This window comes from Sander lucioperca, chromosome 10 (assembly GCF_008315115.2).
Source record: "Sander lucioperca isolate FBNREF2018 chromosome 10, SLUC_FBN_1.2, whole genome shotgun sequence".
NCBI classification, from domain to species: domain Eukaryota; kingdom Metazoa; phylum Chordata; class Actinopteri; order Perciformes; family Percidae; genus Sander; species Sander lucioperca.
Window position 1 is genome coordinate 20,384,220 of NC_050182.1, and position 19,446 is coordinate 20,403,665.

The following is a 19,446-nucleotide window of genomic DNA, read 5'->3' on the forward strand; positions in this document are numbered from 1 at the left end:
TTCAGAGCAGTCTGCTGTGGGAGCTTTAATGCTCATTCTACTTTCAGTGCATTTTGTTTCATGTCTCTTTGCTTTGTGTTATAACTGTTAGACAGTTATTAAGCTACTTAATTAACAGTTACTTTACTTATTATGCACAGCTATATGTAATGTATCCCTTATGAGTCATACTCTTCACACCCTTAATTACTTTGGGATGAAAGTAAAGCTGTGTGTTAAATAGGTCTCTCCTTAAATGCCTGTAATGTTTTAGTGATGCTCCTGATGATGGTTTTCCTGATACCACAACAGTTATTTTATTCATTTGAATCAGTGACTAATATATATTTAAATGCAGAGCCTTCCTAGGTCTGTTTAATGCATTATCTACTGATGACACATTGTAGGGGTCTACAAGGCATTACTATGGTAACGTTTTATAAAGCACGGCTGCAGGGGGTTTTCAGATTATATTTCAGTTTACCCTCTACAGGGGAGAGTCGGGAGTCGAGTGTTCCAGCTCTAAATGACGGAATCTCTGCTCTAACCAAGCTTGGCTAGCTAACTCAACTGCCCTACTCAACTACAAACGACCAGCCAGGTTTCTAAAAAGCATGATAGATCTTTGAGATCAACTACCAATGTAGGTGCTATATTGTGCCAATGGTATATTGGATTTAGAGTAAAGTGGAAAGATGCCTCTGAGAAACCATCAAAGATTCATATAAGAAAGGCAAAGCTAAAAGGTTGGACATGAAACTCAGGCTTCCAGATCCTGTACTGGGATCATCCTTGTCCTCCAACATGCCTGGAATCAAATTTGATTTCCCATGACAGAAAAGTGGGCTACTATTCAAACAAACAGGGAAGAGAAAATCCTTGGCACACTCTCAGTAGACTTCTGATTTCTTTGAAATATCATATTTCACCAGAAGCCAGAGGATGGTGTGAGGAAAAGTGGAATGATGAATGACGAATCTGGGTGAGAAATGACAAGCCTGATGTCCCCTGATGAGTATCTGAAGTCACCAACCACGATGGGGGAGAAGAGGTTGTGTGTGTGTGTGTGTGTGTGTGTGTGTGTGTGTGTGTGTGTGTGTGTGTGTGTGTGTGTGTGTGTGTGTGTGTGTGTGTGTGTGTGTGTGTACATACAACGCTGTTGTTTGGTAAAAATTAATTTGTGATGTTTAATGGAGGAGCGAAACCTCAGGCACTTTATGTTCCTCTCATCTGATTAAAGATATACATATCCATGTAATCTGATGTCCAATTGTGGGACAACAATTGCATCGACTCCACTGGCTTCTCTCATTTGCTCTGGACTGAAGTGAGCAACAGAGAAAGAGCAGAGAGCTTCAGGAAGACAAAAGAAAGGCCTGAGTCTGGATTGACTTAAAACATCATCACAATCTACCAGGAGTGGAGCGAGGGCCGTCTGTAGCTCATTGAAGTTTTCATTGACAAGAACCGTCTCAAGTTCCATCCAAGATTTATTTATCAGTTGTCTGATGCTGACACAACGTGTTTTTAATGTCAGAAATAAGGTTGCGTATGGATGAAAAAGCCCTCTTTCTTTCCTTTCCCTCCTGCTTTCTTCCTGCCCTGATGTCAATCCGTGAAGCAGACAAGTAGACAGGCAGAAATTTCTCTCAAACCAATAAGTTACCTCTTCAAAGAAGTATGGATACTTGAGTGAGGGTCCAGGCCATGCTGAAACAGACATCTCAGGGTTTTCATTAAGCTTCCCAACTCTTTACTGACATTTGTGACAACTACAGACCACGAAAAAAGGCTCATGCCCTTCCCTTTTACTTTCATTGTGAAACAATGAAAAAGGACTATCAAAATAATCTGCATGAGCTAAGTGTACGGGCCCATTATGTGACAGGCCAAAGCTGCATGTTCCCCTGGCTTGTCTTGATTAATAGATGAGACATTAAGGTTGTGAGGAAGAAGGCCATGTCAGCCAAAATATGCACAGGAAAACAGTGGAAAACCTCCTCCGTTCAGTCCCATAGCCAGGACTATGCTACCAACAGTTGCATTACCGTATGGGCAAGAGAGAAACACCAAGGAGGCTGAGAAGGAGGGAGCAAAGATAGACGGTATGTTCTTGGATCAGACAACATTAAATGCACAGCATGTCAGGGATTAGTTTACAGAATGTGACAGAGTAAGACTTCCCCCCCCTCCAATAACACAGAGCCATTACAGACACTTATTATGCCACAGCATCACAGGGGGATTTGCATCAGACCCATGCTCCCAAAGACAGTTAGATCACAGGGATGTGAACTGCTGGCCGGGACAGGAGCAGCCTTTTTCATGCAGTGCAACAATGCATAAACACTGTTATTGACATAGCCTTCTAAGAGATTGCATTTGTTTCCAAGCAATGGGAAATATCAATTTGAAGAAAAGTATAAATAAGTCTCCCTGACGTAACCTTGAATAGTCTCAAGTCTTTATTCCTATCTTTAGTCTATTTTCCTCCCAACCACCCCTTGCCCCAATGTATGTGTAGGGGGAACTAGTAAAAACAACAGACTTGTTTTAATAATGATACTGTTAGAAGTGAGAGCATAAGCCCTGGACTATTATTATCAACATGCTTCTAGTCACTATACAGTGAGAGCATACGCTTGCTGTATCCAAACATTCTTGCCGTCATTTGCCTTAAATGGGATTGTATGCTGTGAGTTCAGGAGTACATATAGGATTTGCTAAAGATGGAGATGGGCATGCATCTGTACATATGCACGTCTCTTTACGCACGTGTGTGTGCGTGTTTAACCTGACACTAAATTAGGTGCAGAAGCTGGGTTTAATAAAGAGAACCAATGGCCAGTTGTGTTTCTGGGCACTGATGTCCACCCCACTCTCTCAATCTCTTTATTTCCTTCTTTCTGTCACTTTTCCCTTCAACCTTTATTTTCCCTGACTTTCATTTTTCATTCTGCTCATTATATCGTTCACTCTCTCTCTTCCTCTTCTTCTGTTCTTTTTCCCTTATATCTGTCACGCTAAAGTTATGTCACAGCTCGTATATCACCCAGCAATCATCTGGAGCACGTCTGGTGACCACCACCAACCAACTTCTACAAGACCCCCCTCCTCTTGTCCTAGTCCAGACCACCATAGAGCTCTGTGGCCAGAAAACCAGCTGTGGTAGCCACATTAAAGCTGAATTCAACACTGGTGGAAATGCCAATGTTATGCTTATTGACCTTGATCTTTTGTCTTTCAAAATGCAGCCTTTCGCAAGACACTAAAACAAGTGCAATTGCAAGGATCAAAATTGTGCTTAAGCCTTCATGCTCTGCCAGGCAAGAGTTTGTATTGTAGAAATATAAACTCTTGAAAAGATGCAAGGATGCAACCAAGACTTCTAATTTATGTTTAATCAGCGAGACAATGAATGAAGACACAAAATGTACACACACGGGCATGCATGCAAGCAGGCAAATGCACACACACACATCAACGCGAATATGACTATGTGATTATTCTCACAATCACAGTCATAATATAGGCAATATTTAAAAATACATGGACAAGAGATCATTGGGTCATATTCCCATAGCCAGAGTTGTACCATCTGCAGGTTTAAGAGCTCTCTGTGACTTATCAATGTGTACTGAGCTATTAATACACCTGTTGAAACACAAACACTCAAGTCCATTGACTCAAGTCCCAAGTACATACAAAATCCAATAAAGAAAAGAAGACGAAGACTATAAGAAAACATACAGATTATGTGGGCTCATGGCAATGTACAGACTAAGGATTCTAGGATTTTATCTAAATTTTAGTCACTGAGATCCATGACAACTTTTTAGAGCTGACTGTTGACACTGAGTGAGATGTGTGTGAAAAAACTATGAAAATATAAAACACTAAGCCGCTCATTAAGTTATTTATTCATTATGTCACTGTTGTCAATAACATGTAACCCTCTACATGTCTCTTGTATTGTTTAGTACAAACTGTATTGGTTGTTAAACAGATGCTTTAATTTCCAAACATTAGCAAAGGCACACATATGCATAGCTTCAGCATGTTTTGGAGATATGCCTACTGCCTCTACCAAAAATGCATGTTTTGTCTTTCACATTTGCCTTAGGAAGATCTTGCAGATCAAAACATTGCCATAAAAAGAGAAACTATTTAATTGTAGCCCAACAGTGTGCAGACCGCCTTTATGTCCTGCAGTTGAGTATTTTCGCTTGGATGTGTGCACATTTAGTCCCTCTTCTGATGTTTTCGAGATAAGGCATGTTTTCTACAGGTTTCTGGACTAATGAAATGTGTAACAGAAACCAAAAAGAGGCAATATTGACTTTTGAGCCATTGAATATCCAAATATTTATTAGGACAATGCACTGAAGAGTGAGCTAATGAATTTTCCCTGTACCAGAATTATGCACACACTCACCATATTCGTATGCACAACATACAGTATACTCACACACAAATGCATGCAGACTCGAGTAGTGTGTGGGAGGTCACTGTGGTCAGTGTGTCGCTGAATCTGAGGTTAGCAGTGGCTAGAAGCAGTGGTAGGCAGGAATTACTGGCTCCTCTCTACTACTATTACTGCTACTGCTACTACTATGGCTGCTACTGCTAACCACGAAAGCATCCTGGAAGTATAAACAAAGAGGACATGTAAGATGGGACGGGACAGGCTGGTCGTTGACAATCGCAAGAGAAGAGGAGAAAAAGACAGGGTTAGAGGAAGGAAAATGAGATGGCGTGAGGCAATGAATTCAGCAATAAAATGAGATAAGAGGGACAGATAGAAAAGAGAAAAAAAGTGAAGAAAGGTATCATTGAATTAAAAAGAAAAGATGGAAAGAAAGGACAAACGGTATGGTAAAAAAAGACAAGAAAAAAGCAAGCAAGAAAAGAAAGAGTAGGTTTTGTTAAAGCAAAAATAGGAGTCAGTAAGGAGGGAATGCAGCACGGCAGAACTGCAAAAAAAACCATACAGTTGTTATTACCTTCACTGGGCAGCTGGCAAGGCCGAGGGTTAGTAGGCACATACTGTAAGAATTCAGGCACAATGTGTTCACAAACAAACACACCCCTCCCTATGGACCACTTCTCCGTTTTCACCAGACAACCAGACACATGAAGTAGGACATACTGTTGCTGCAGAGCTCACCGATAAAATACAACACTAGTGTGAGCTTCACTGGAATGCAAAAGGAGAACGCTGGAATAATGTGTTACCACAGAAAACTCTGCTCATGTCTGAGCCAAGTTTAGCAGCATTGGAGATCAACACTGTCCTACAGACAGTTGTGTGACAAACCATGCCGTCATGCAACAGGCAGTGACTGACAGCATCTGATTTTCAAGGAAAATAAGATTTTACGGTTTGTTTTCTGATTTCGTTCAATCGACTCTGGGTTTGCAGACCAAACAGAGGCTACACTGCATATGCTGCTTGCTGGGTCCCCACTGTAGCTGCAACTAAGCAGCACAGTAACTCAAAGTCTTACAAGTCTTAGTGGCTGTGTTCTAGTCAGCTGCAATAATTTTAAGTCTCTGACTGTTGCTTTAATCTGAGTCCACCAATTATTTTGAAGAACACTTACAGTCTGTCAGTACCTTGAGATTACAACTGCAGCTTTGTTGAGTTTTCCCCCTTGCTGAATTGTGAAATTTCCTTTGGATAGGGAATGAAATCTTATACCAAAATGGCTCCCCCGTGAAGGACACTGACCATCTGTGTTATCAGCTAGACCTCGATATGAAACACCTTCCACTATTGAAAAACCCTGTAACATCAAAAGGATAGAAGGGAGGAGAAATTCCTAAAGGAATGAAAAAAAGCCCATGTTCTAAGTGAACAGCTTTTGTTTGCTCATGTTCAGTGTTTGGCCTCAGCATGTGTGTGTGAGCTCTGTCCTGGCAATGGTCTGATGACTGCTGGTTGGTGACACAAGAACAAACAAACGACCACAAGACTTAAATCTGGATCCAGATCTGAATCCTGTGAGTGTTATAACAGACCCGTGCTCTTACCACAAACAGTTGAAGCAAGTCAGCCGGAAAGTCACACTAGCGGAAAAATGCAGCCACTGCTAAGATTGCAAACACTTTTACTGTGCGGAGGGCCAAATAAGTGGCACCATGTCAGCGGTTTAACAGTACAGTCCCCTTATTTGTCATTGGATAGGTTTATAGAATGTAAAATAACTGCCTACAGTTAGCTTTTCATCAGGAGTTACGATACTAAGGTTTTGGTAGAAAAGAAACAAACTCAGAGCAAAGCGGACCAGAGAGGAGCAAAGCAGTAAGTGGGAAGAAAAGTAGCCAGCACAGAACAGCCAGCATGGTCCCAGCATGACATTACAGTGTGGACAAACCCACAGTGAGTGCACACAGGAACCAAAACTATTCAGCAAGGTTGTACTGGATGTGCAGTAAGATGCACTACAGCAAACAGATCACAACAGTTTATTCTGCTAGCTTTTCTTTTTCTTGCATTCTGGTTTTCCATTTCTCCTCCACACTTAAGCTGTCACACCAAAGATTGGGAGAGGTTGGGACAGCTAACATCTTTCTTAAGGCCTACGGGTGCCACCACAATTTCAAATGCAGATACAGTACTAGACATCTTTGGTTATATCATAGGAATTATTGCTGAGTTTTTTCCCCACAACAACATATACTTACACACCACATCACCTATTCCCCTTCACTCTCTTGCCTTCTAACACAAACTCTTTTCCCCACTGCTCTTTTTCTAACCTGCCAGCACACAGACCAGATGTGCAAATGTTTCTCCATGTTTCTATTCAAGCCCTGTTCCAAGAGAAAGGCAGAGTGAGGGGAGAGGAATATTTGACTTCACTCCACGGGAGACCAGTTTCATAAATTTTGGCGGCTGCACAACGGCGAAAAAGGTAGCTTGGCTGGCTTGGCCGAGGGAGAATGTTGACGGCATACCAAACAACATGATCCTAATGAGTTGGAAAATCCCTGGCCCTCCAGAGGACTGTCCAGATGCTACCGTCATGAGAAAAGCTACTGTTTTATTGAATTTAGGTTCCCCTCCCTTTCTTTAACAAGGGGCAAAATTTATTATTTGTCCATTAAGGCATCCTAGGCGACATGAAGCGTAAAACTGTTTCAGAGTTAATTTGCCCTTGGCTGCAGGTCCAGTACCCCACACTGGGCACAAGACAAGTTGATCTTTATGCCAAAGTGTCTCGCGTGAACATATATTTTGAGACCTAAAGTTTTGGATATGTGCTTGCACTCCCGGTATAGGGTCTGCAGCCACCTTGTCCATAGCTTACTAGCTACTATCAGGTTGACTTGTTTTGGGCGAATGAGTCTGGCACATGATGTGCTGAGCCCTGAGAAAGAACTGTAAAACTTTTCATAAGCGAGTCAAATCACTTTAAGCTCAAGCCAGTTCCATATGTCTCTCTTGACAATTTTGTGGTACTAAGAAACCAGCTTTATTTTAAGGAGAACTAAACAAACAAAGAACAGTAAATGTACTTTATGAGATTTCAATAAATCAACTTTGATGAACGCATTAACATTTAATACAATAGCCTAAAAGAGACTAGATGAACAAAGTGATGTAGTTTCTTCTTTGACTATTCATGCTTGAAAAACAAAATGAGCTGCTAAAGGACGCATTATTCTTCTGTATGGGTATTTTTTCATATAGCCAAGTGACTAAGTCGCTATTGCAAAATGTTAATTACTACCCTACCCTGCAGTCACAAGAGCAACCGAAAAAACACAAAAGCCTATTGCCATGCTAAATAGCCTTTGCAAGATATAGGGAGAGTGAACAGGTCATGCTCGCTCCTCTGTCTTACTATGGTTCGCCAACCCTTACACCAGTATTGCTCTGCTGTAGCTGCTCAGAGATCAGCAGAAATAGACTTAAGCTGTTTTCACTTAAGAACTCTCAGACGAATTAGGTCCCACCATAGTCCGGAGTTTTCCTTTTACCACATGTAGCACACAGCAGGAAATTGTCCGTGTTAGATGAGTTCTCACTAACTGGAAATACTCTGTTTGATTAAGACGCTGGGTAGAGCATGCAGCAGACAGGACATGGTGCGGATTACATTGCGTCAGAGAGCTGTTATAATAAACAATCAAGTCTCTTGCCGTTCCTTGAATTTGTCTGCTGATTTCGGCGTCAGTCCGGCCCTTACCGACAGAACTTCCTGAATCTCGTTATCTTCATGTTAATCATCCTTCTTCTTCACTGTTGGAGGTTTGTTTCCTCTATTTTTTTTGCAAGCACCATGAAATGTCATCAACACAGCCACTCTCTTGCTAGGAATTTTCCCACTTTTGGCTCAATCGGAGATTACACAGATTTTGTACTAGGAAGTTGGCAGGGTAAACTCCATTTGATGTCCAATCCAACTGAGTCGGACGTTTGCTTTCTTACATACAGCTCCACTGGGTAAAGTCTGAAGAATTTCAGGTGTGCAGTGCATGTGTGAAAGCGGCTTTAAAATGTTTACCTTGGTCAAGTACTAGAAATTTCTTAAACTGGATGATGCTTTGAAAGAACAGACAAGCTCAGTTAACTCTATTGTCTATTGTAGAGCATGTTGATTACCTGGAGCTTTGTAAACCTCACGGAGCAGGCTTTCGCTGAGTGTCAATGGGGCTCCGTTGACCATGCTGTGGGTCCAGCTCTGACAGATCGCTTGGAGCAAAAGCGTCTGGGCCCTTGTGGCTTGGACAGTGAAGTGGGGAAGCTCAAAAATACACTCTGTGGTGGGTACCGAAGACCTTTTGCTCCTGCAAAAGAGGGACAAGAAAGACAGGGATAGATAAAGGATAGTACATGGGGAGAAAAAGAGACAGAGAGAGAGAGTCAGGATATGCAACAATAATAAATGATATAATGGAGAGTCGCACATAAGCGCCAACATTAGTTCAGTTCAGTTCAGTTTATTCTTTGTTCCAAAAGGGCAATTTGTATGCAGCAGGAAGACATCACATGAAGAATATACAACACAAACCACACAACAATTAACACAATAAAAACAGCAGCTTCAGCCTGAGTTAAAGAATAAATAGTTGCAGTGATGTGTTGGTGTCATAATGAAAGTAAAAAGAACTACAAAAACTCAAACAATAGATAATAATAATAAAGATAAATAAATAAATACAGGGGTCATTAATATAAGCAAGGGCTATCACCTCCTCTTAGCTGAGTTGAGTGCCTGAATGGAACGAGGAATAAAAGAGTTTTTGTATCTCTGTTTAAGAGCCAAGGGGGTGCTAAAACCTAAGCCAGGCGGTAATAACATGTATTCTCCGTACAGAGGGTGAGTGGTGTCCTTGCAAATAGACATGGCTTTTTTAAATATCTGTTTGTTAAAAATGTCGGTAAGGCTACTGAACTTCACACCCACTATCTTGCTGGCCACATTCACAATTTTTAGAAGCGCATTTTTATCCTTGATGGTGAGGTTTCCATACCAGCAGATGATAGAAAATGTCAGGACAGACTCAATAAAAGCTCTGTACAACAAAGTCATTAATGTTTTGTCCACCTGGAATTTAGCAAGTTTCCTGAGTTTCCCTTAATGAAATGGACACCGGTGGAAACAAATCGTTCATGACTTCCATGAATCCATCAGTATCACATCACAATATAAAACAGCTCATTGATAGCCCGAGTGGCCAAATAGGTAGAACTACATTCGACTACAGCAGATTGAAGAAGTACCAAGTGCAAGCCAAGCTTTCCTTAGTTACTTGGCAGGTAGGTGTAGTTTGCCTCTTTGCCGCCGACCCTTCTCTCCCCTCCGTCAGAACTGTGATGATGATTTATGTGAAGAGATGTACAGCCCAGAAACCTGACCCTAAAAAGAATCTCTATGCATTTAACATGTCATCTGTCTCCAAGAGTGTAGAGAGAGTTTGTGTGTGTGTGTGTGTGTGTGTGTGTGTGTGTGTGTGTGTGTGTGTGTGTATGACAAGCTGATGAGTTGAGCGTTCAGGGGGATGAGGTAACAGTACAGTCGGATGGAGTCCTCCAGGCCCCTGTCCATCAGAACCTCAGTGGACCATGCTCTCATTTATCATCTAACACACGCACGCACGCACGCACTCACACACACACACACACACACACACACACACACACACACACACACACACACACACACACACACACACACACACACACACACACACACCCCCTTTCTAGTATTTGCCTCACTGTCTCCCCTATTCACTTTGTAATCACTCATTCATATGTGTTTGGATATGAACTTAAACACACTTTTTGCACATCTCCAATACCACACACAAAAAACTTCTTGAAACACATATACTGCACAACAAATCCCTGTATCAGTTCTCTGAGCTCATTTTTTTAGCCAGGCCGTGAAGTCATGGCTCCTCAGTTCTTAAGATCTCATCCATGACATCAGCAACAGCAGAAGGAGGGATTCCCCACCACACATACACACACGCCAACCAAGGTATGGCACACAGTGCTGAGAGGGATGGAGCACTTGACTACTGATCTGTATCTTTCACATCTCTCGCTCTCTCTCCCTGTCCCTCACTCCCTCTGTGTCCCCAGGAACCTCTGTTCAATGGAAAAACACCCAGGGAGCTCGAACTAAACACTGCAAAACAAGCCTGTTTGGTTCCACTCCTGTTTTCCTCTCTCTCTGTTCTGAGAGGTTCTTCGGTTGGCTTTTTGAGGACTGGCAGTGCCCCCTTCCTAATACACATCTACTTTGTGAGTATGTGTGTGTGTCTGTGTCTGTGTCTGTGTGTGTGTGTGTGTGTGTGTGTATGTGTGTGTGTGTGTGTGTGTGTGAGCAAATACACACTTGACTACATACGCTTGACTACATATTGTAATGGAAGCAAAAAGGCGCTGCCCTTTGAGGAGCACTTTTGGTGAAAATAGAACTGTGACTAATTCCAGGGATGGCTGCGGCGTGTCAGGAACAAGAATCACAGTTCATTTAATCACACACATCCATTTTGGTCTGGTCCCAGTTCAGAGTGTGGGATATGTCACGGGGTCTCTCCCCTCGCTCAGCAGCTCTGCAATCGTTTAACTCCTCTGCTTCCCTCCCTCTCCTTCTTTCTGTGTCTCTTTATCTTTCCCTTTATTCTGCTCCTGGGTGGTTCGGCAGGGTGACATGAGCTGTTCGCTGCACACAGGCAGGCCCAGAGTTCTTAACTACGTGCTGTCTCAGAGGGGGACTACTATGAGACAGAAAGCGAGAGAGAGAGTTTGATAAAGACAGATGTAAGAGTACAGGAAAACAAAGGCAGTAAAAGAGAGAAACCTGACAGGGTCGATGAGTTTACCATGACAGCGCACATATACATTTTGAATTCCCTAGAAACATATGGTGCATTTGGCACAATGGTGAACCATGCAATGTCATGCTTCTCTACTATTAGAAATCACTACTGTTGCATGCTATACAGCAAGACATCAATCAAATGTGTGTTTTTGTGTGTTCAAATGCATGCGTGTGTGTGTGTGTGTGTGTGTGTGTGTGTGTACATGTAGCAGATATTCCCGCTGAACAAAAGAAAGTGAAGGGGACCCAGCAACAACAATGTCCCACATGCAGAGCAAATGTGCCTGCAAAGCCACTTCAATGGGAGGACTGGCAAGGGATGAAAGTTTGTTGGCTTATTCCAGTGTTTATAGCATTTCAGGGGAGCTGTCATGTGCATGTGGTCGTCTAAAACTTTAATTATGCACCTGTTTTTATTATATTCTGCCCAATTCTTTAGTAACAGCAACTTGGATCTTGGAGCTAAATGAGAAGCAGAAACTCTCATTAGGGTGTTTTAGGAATGCTGGATGTGAGGACAGCCAGACACTCATCGGATTTCATTAAGTAGCTGGCACAGACAGTGTTTCTTGCTGCAACATGGTAAACAGCTTTCTGGCAGGCAGCTCTTTCACTGTTGCCACAGGCTTTGAAGGAAACAAAAGTCTCCAAGAGGTAGAAATAGAAGTACTAATACACAGCAGTAACAAATGACTACACTAAAACATATATCTTAGAATGTGGGCAACTAACAAAATGAAATTTACTGGTTTAGGACAGTATCCATATTAGAACCGAGAGTCTGTAGCCTGGGGAGCAGAACTCATTAAAGCATACTTCTACTCTTATAATGTGGAGACCACCAGAAATGGGCCCACAACCCATTTTGAATCCTGACTCATAATTTAAAAAAGCAGGTACTTTCAAAAAGTGCCTCATTGAATAGGCTGTCTCTGACCTCACAGTAGTCCTTTAAGTCACTGACTTATTTTTTTTAAAACATAGAGGCCACCAGGAATATGTTAAAAGGAAATCAAAATTAGTCAGGAGCTATGAAAAATTAGGTGTTTCAATTTCAGCCAATGAAATATGATTTCCTCTGGTGTATTTCAACAACATTAGGCCTCATTTCCCGACCTGTCCCTTGTTGGTGCCATGACTGAGTGACAAAGAACTGGACCCAGAATAGGACAGGCTAGTTGGCAGAAGTCCTGACTGCTTGGCTAGGTAACTGGCTGACTGGCTGGCACAACGTCTTTCTGTCCAGTGTCCCTGTCAAAATCAGGCAAAACAGGGCATGGTGTCGTGCAGGGGGGCGTGAGTCAGAGTCAAGAGTACCATAACCAGCTGTGGTGCTCTTTGCCTTGACTGTTTCCTCTGTATACATGCTTGAATGTAGACATAAAGCAGGGACAGCAAATTATTTTCAGTCATTAGAATGAATGAGTGAAATCTAAAAGTGAGTAGACTTAACAGAGGACCCTCACAAAATATGTTTTGTTAGCTCCAAAGAGCCAAATAGTGACACATTAAGCCATTACTAGCATAAGGTAACACTACCTAAGCCTAACCTTCCATTTAAACAGCCTCTGGGTAACCTTGTGCCTGTATGAAACCCTTTTCACATCATAATAGCTGAGATCCATTCGGACCATTGGTTCTCAGGCTAATCAGTTTCCTGTTCTGGTCTGACTGTGGTCACAACTATATTTAGAAAAATACAGCTGGGGCTCCAGCTAACAGGCTGCGATTGCTGGTTTACAGAGGCGAGGCCACACACAACCACAAAAATGCACATACCTGTACAGACACAAATAAACTAGTGTTCCAATATGCACATATGCTAACATACAAACACATATGCTGTCACAGCAGCACACATGTATACACACACACACCTGTACACAAATACGTACAAACCAATAACAGCAGGTTGGTCAGCCAGAGCACGAACAGCAGCAGTAATGAGGCCACAGCTGACAAGGGGCCTGCTGCTCTAACAACCTGTAACTGGAACAATTATAAAACTAGCTGCCAATACGAAGGTTAGAAAAGGTTTTGTGTGTGTGTGTGTGTGTGTGTGTGTGTGTGTGTGTGTGTGTGTGCGCGCGCTCTAAGCATCTATAATAGTGACAGAATGCCCGTTCTGCAAACTGAGCAAAAGGGAGAAAAGAGAACAAGAAAAATGTAATCAAACCCTGCAGAAAACACGAACAAGAACGAGGGGAAAACAGCAAGAATAGGCAAGAAAAGGGTAGAGACCGCAAACTTGCAGGTCATATGTTATTCTCCAGGTAAAATAATACCTAACATGGGGAGTCTCATTAAAAAGGCCATTTGGAAAAGCTCCAGTACAAACTAAGGAATAGCAGAACTGGTAGGTTGTTGCTTTGTACTTTTACAGACAAAAATAAATGTAGCCTAATTAAAGACGGCTGGTTGGGGTATGTGTCTATGTGTATATACAATTAGGTGAGTGTGTGTTGCATACATGTAGATGTCCAGTAATGTGTTGAAATCTGGATATGTTGGCATTAGCGCAGATGTTCTGACAGAGGACACTACTGAAAAAGCAAGCGTGAAGCAAACTAGAAAGCCTTAACTGCAGGGCCAAATGTTGTCAGCAAACTCTCTTTTTAAGATCACCATCTTGCCGTGGTCCTAATGGTTTACACAGTGTCCCAGAATACAAGTTTGGAACCTGCACACAGTTTCCAGTATGTTCATTTTTGTTATTACTCATATCCTGTACAGTACCAAAAATCAGTTGCCTCACTCTTTCCAAAATACAGTGACACAGACAGCTGTGGGGGCTGCGAGGTCAGCAAGACATGTGGAGCAAGGTGTCTGGTCCGTCAATGGACCACAGAGAGAGAGGGAGGCAAACTCGCACAAATACACATTCCCTGACACAGGTGGATATTTTCAGTAATGGGAACTAAATGGGAAATTTTACATGAACTGGAACATAACACTCCAATAAACTGTTAAAAGTTAAAATGCAGTGGGCTACTCAAAAAGAGAATGTAGACTGGATCCAAGGCAGTAAAACAAACAAAAAGTCAACAAGATAGTCAATCAATTTTGACTGGCCTCACAATGTGCTACTTTCTCTTGACTTAAACTTATCGGAGTCCACAGCAACGCCAATATAATCCATTATGCGCTGACATATTTGTCTGATAGATACAACAGATATAGCCACCGTCTTGAGACCAGTGATAAGTTATCTGAAGTTTCTACAAATCATTCACTGTAGCACCCTACCCTAATTATCAATACAAACATTCCCCCAACATAAACAGTTAACCAAATCCTCTACTGCTATTGTTTTCCAATTTCAAGAGCTTCTTTGGAGGGAATCAGACTGAAAAATGGAGGGAAGGCAAGACTGACAGCTTGTACCTTATTTTTGTTCTTTCTTTGTGGTGCAGATTGATTTGAAGTATTTCAGAATTCCCCATCTCTCCAAGCCAAGGTCACTGACCCCTCTTGGAAATAACCAGAGTGAGTTATGGGCTGCTCTCAAGTCCCCTCTTTTATCTTACTACAAAAGACTCACTACAGTGTCTCGCAAAGTCTCCAAATGAACATTATAAATCACGCAAGCACTTCACACTTAACAACAACACCTACCTACCCACCCACCAACTTGGGGGATGGGAACATTTTACCACCTGAATGTCAATTGGGTTAAATGGCCGGCATTTCAAAAAATAGAAAAATACTACCATAGAAGAGCCAGGCAAGCATGTGACAAAAAATGGCACCTCTAACTCATTTATTATACTGTATGTCTTTCTTTGCAGTTTCTCATAATGTTCTTTCAAGTCAGTGGTGTTTCATTGACTGCACATGGTCTATGTCATTGGCTTGATGGGAAATGTAACTACAGCCTCCAATATAGAAAATTTAGCTAAAGCTATTTTTCTAGCAGCAGCCATAAATGACTCACAGTGATCATTATGGCTTGCCTCAAGTGTCTTTTGAATCCAGTCGAACTCTGAAAATGTCATTTGAGCAGGTAAAGAAGAAAAGTGATCAATAAAGAGGATTTTCCAAATTTGGTTTAAGTTATATTAAAGCAATCTTTTCAGCACACAGTGAGATTACACATGACCATTTCCAAGTGACAATTTCCAGAACGAATTTTCATTTCTTGTTTTGTAAAAGCATCACAGTAACTGGCAACCATCTTTTATTGACGTAATATATTCTAATTAGGCTCACATTTCGCCATTTTTTTTTTACCTTCAGGTATTGTATTATCTTTCCATTGTATCTTGCACGCTGTTTTTTCTAATGTAATGAAATCTAGTCTTGTGTTGAGTTTTCACTGTGATTCCGCAGATACAATTAAGTGATTACAATTTTATGTTATCTCTCAACCACAATCTATAATGACATCCATTCTCTAACCTCACCAAACTCTTTAAAGTCTCTGTGCTGGATGGTATGAGTTAGGACGAGGCAAGGACTGTATTTGTGGCCACAGCTCAAAGTTTCGTGGTTCCCCAGTGTCAAAGGTGTTCCATGTGTGCATTTCTCAATCATCGGTCCTAAACAGCCCAAACTCTTCATAGAAAGAAACACTCCACTCTCTCACACACGGCCCTCCCCTTCCTCCCATCTGGAGCACCTCTGACCCAAAACACACACACTCTCACTCTCTCTCTCTCTCTCTCTCTCTCTCTCTCTCTCTCTCTCTCTCTCACTCTCACTCTCACTCTCACTCTCACTCTCACTCTCACTCTCACTCTCACTCTCACTCTCTCTCTCTCTCACTCTCACTCTCACTCTCACTCTCACTCTCTCTCTCTCTCTCTCTCTCTCTCTCTCTCTCTCTCTCTCTCTCTCTCTCTCTCTCTCTCTCTCTCTCTCTCTCTCTGGAGAGGGCTTCATTACACAGGGATTACTAAAAGAAATGTTTTAATCAAGTTGTGCAGACAGCTGCAGACCGCAAGGCGAGAAAATGGCAATGACGTGGTTCATCAGGCGTTAAAGGAAAACACATCAAGAGGCCTGTGTATGTGTGTTTGTATAATGTGTGTGTGTGTGCATGTAGCTTCCTGCCTCTGTCCCACATGTCCAGCTGTGGAGGACATGCGGTTCCTTATAAGGACACATAGAGATAGGAGACCTCTGTACAGAGACGACGACAGACCTAATATCACATTTATACTGTCAGATTTTGCTGCAGACTTTTGTACGTCACGTCTTCATAACAAATTCAGCAGTCAATGGAAGCACCAGCTGTCCTTTATTTTGATCCAAATTAGTTGTCTCAATGCCTTTGACCTTCTTGCAGATGGCCATTGAAAATAAGAATACAGACTCGAGTAAGTTTCCCTGAGCCTGGTTAAATAAAGCTATTTTTTGATCATGTTTACACCAGTGTTTCCTGTACCTCATCAGATTTTTCTTTAAGCAGTGAAAATTGGATGGGATGCGCCGGAGCAGTACTGAGGCCTGGTGGGGAGGAGAGGACAGTGGAATGCACACCACAATAGATGATAATCCAGTCAGAGCTGATAATCCATCTACCCTTCCCTATTTCCCACTGTTTTCTCTCCCTCAAGCTTCAGTTACTCAGATGACTAATTCAGGCATTAATAGAGTCTTCCAGTCGACTGAAAACATCTACAGCTGCTCCTAAATTCGCTATCTTGGCTCTGGCCTATACATCCGTATACATCTCAAGGCATAGTTAAAATTCAATAGATATTCTTGGATTGCAAGGATTGAGAACATTACAGCCTATAATATACACTTTAGGGCTGAGTTAAAATCTGTGTTGATTTAAGCTACCAAATGACACTTGTAATCATATGGGCAAGTACACAGCTTCTACAGCAAAGTGACTGTTTTGTAGCACCTGAATGAAAGGCATGAAAACTTCCATCAGAACCGAGATGTCAATCACTGAGAGCACAAGCCTCACACTCGCTGATGCCATTTCCTTAATACAGGGCTCCTCAATACGTCCATTGATCTCTGTCAGCCATGAAACCAAATAAAACTGTCTGACACCAGATGTAGCGAAGGAAAAAAAAAAATCCTTACCACAAAGTTGGCCAAAATACTTTATAGACTGTGCCACACGAAATATGATGTTTTACCTTGCAGCTTACAATCCTTTGCACTCCTGTGCTTCAGAGTGAAAAGTGGAACAATATTACATCATATGCCATTCCAGGCTTTTAATACACACCTGTTAATACATAAAGCCTACTTGTTGCAGTGTGTGCCATACCTTCACCTTCATCATGTGAAAACTTTTTCTGTCTGAAAACATGTTTCTTCAAAAACAGGGAAGGGCCTAGTTCATGCATTGCCTTGTTCAACTAAATGAATTCCCTGCTGCTCTTATGGCCTCCGAACCACAACTCAAAGCTGAGCATGACCACAGAAACCACACGTTGATTTAAGGTCATTCAATTATCCTTCACCATAACAGCTCACAGTAACTTTAACCCTAACGAAACAGACCTCTCAGTTAAGTCCTTGATGAGTAATACAAGTGATTACTTCATTATAAAATCACCACAAATCAAAGTTCGGTTGAGGGGCACACCAGTTGACGCAGAAGCTGTGTGGGTGACATCATTCACAAGATCTGTGTCATAAGTTATATAAATGTATATTCAGAGCACAGACATTGACTTTCCCATTCAGCAGCTCACCCAAATCAGTTTTCATCAGCCAAAATGATTAATCTAATTCAACATGTTAGTGATATTGCCTGCCAAAAGGGCTAGTAGACAAATGTTAACAGCCACAGTCAATGTTCTCACCAGTGAATGTTCTTCATGTACACTTGCTAAATTTGACTTGGATCTCTATTGCTCACTACTGAAGAACACAGAACGCATTTGTCCTCTTGTTCTTGGCTGTGCTTGGAGACATAGACCAGGAGCAGCTTGCTATGACTAACTATGAACAGGAGTAATGAGGCATTACAATCACACCAGAAGCCTCATGCCTCAGATGCCTCAAGCAGCCTTCATAAATTACAACATGAGCTAATCTAGAGTCTAGACTACTGCTCCAGACATAGTAATAGACTTCTCAACTTCACATAAAAAAATCCTACAGGTAGTGCTAAAAGCTGAACTAGCCATTAACAATGTAATAGAGTTCGATCAATAATTAGATATCAAGGGAGAACCAACATTCTTTTCTATTCAGAAACATTTGCAAGGCAAGTCAGCTTTTTGTGGCTATATAACATGCACCTGTAATGCCACATGCTTTAAGAAATGATCCCCTCAGAAATAGCTGAGCGAGGAACAGGGGCTGCTAAAAACGCCACATAAAAGCTGGCATGGGGCTGAATTATGACCTGCAATACGACGAACCACACTAGGCTGCTGCTGGTTTGTTGGTTGGTTGGTCGGTGGGCCCCGGCCTTGGACTGCCTCCATATGCTGCTGCTGTCAGGTGGCCCTGCATAAGTAATATTATATGGTGTGAGCGTAAGTGGGTGTGTGTATGTGTGTGTCTGAGTGAGAGAGTGAGGTTAGGTTTTGGGGAGATCGACGCAGGTGGCACTTCTAACATCCCCTCCCTATTGCCACCTCCCTCCCTCTTTTTTTTTTCTTTAGCAGGGACCGATTTTATCTGGGATAACAGGTTTAACAGCCAGGCCAATTGAGACTCTCTGTAGAGTCCCTGTGAAGTAGGCGGCCACATACATTGCCTTTCATTAGGGATAAGTACAGCTTGATGCCTCTCAGCTGCACTTTAATTCACTGAGAGTGAAAGTTCATTTCAGAGGATTTTGGCTTTTTGCTTACCAAATGACTGCCCAGTTAGTACATGGTAGTGTACGAAGAGCGCATACTGACTTCAATACTCTTCAAAAGCAATCTTTGTTTACTATCCCTACTCCCTTGCAGTGTTTTTTTAATTATTTTAGTAAAAGCTAAGCTTGTCAGTGCAATCATTTTGCACAGTTACACTGAACAACAATTTAAAATTGTCTTTATGATTTATTCACGTTTAATCAAATAATTAATAATATTACTAAAAAAGTTTAATTTTTTTTTTGGATTGACAAAAAGTTTTATACACGTTTTTTTACTAATAATTTCGGAGACAATATAGCTGATTCAATTTGGTCTTCAGACATCAGCGTCAATAATTA

The 19,446-nt window shown here is 41.7% G+C and overlaps 1 protein-coding gene across 2 annotated transcripts in view; it reads right to left on the bottom strand.

Moving 5' to 3' along the window:
• LOC116066562 (vacuolar protein sorting-associated protein 13B) overlaps window positions 1-19,446 on the bottom strand; it is a 353,457-nt gene that overhangs the window by 268,578 nt on the left and 65,433 nt on the right. For both annotated transcript variants that reach the window (XM_031322688.2, XM_031322689.2), the window contains exon 17: window positions 8,591-8,775. In XM_031322688.2, the coding sequence (XP_031178548.1) occupies window positions 8,591-8,775 (185 nt within the window). The remainder of the gene's footprint in view (window positions 1-8,590; window positions 8,776-19,446) is intronic.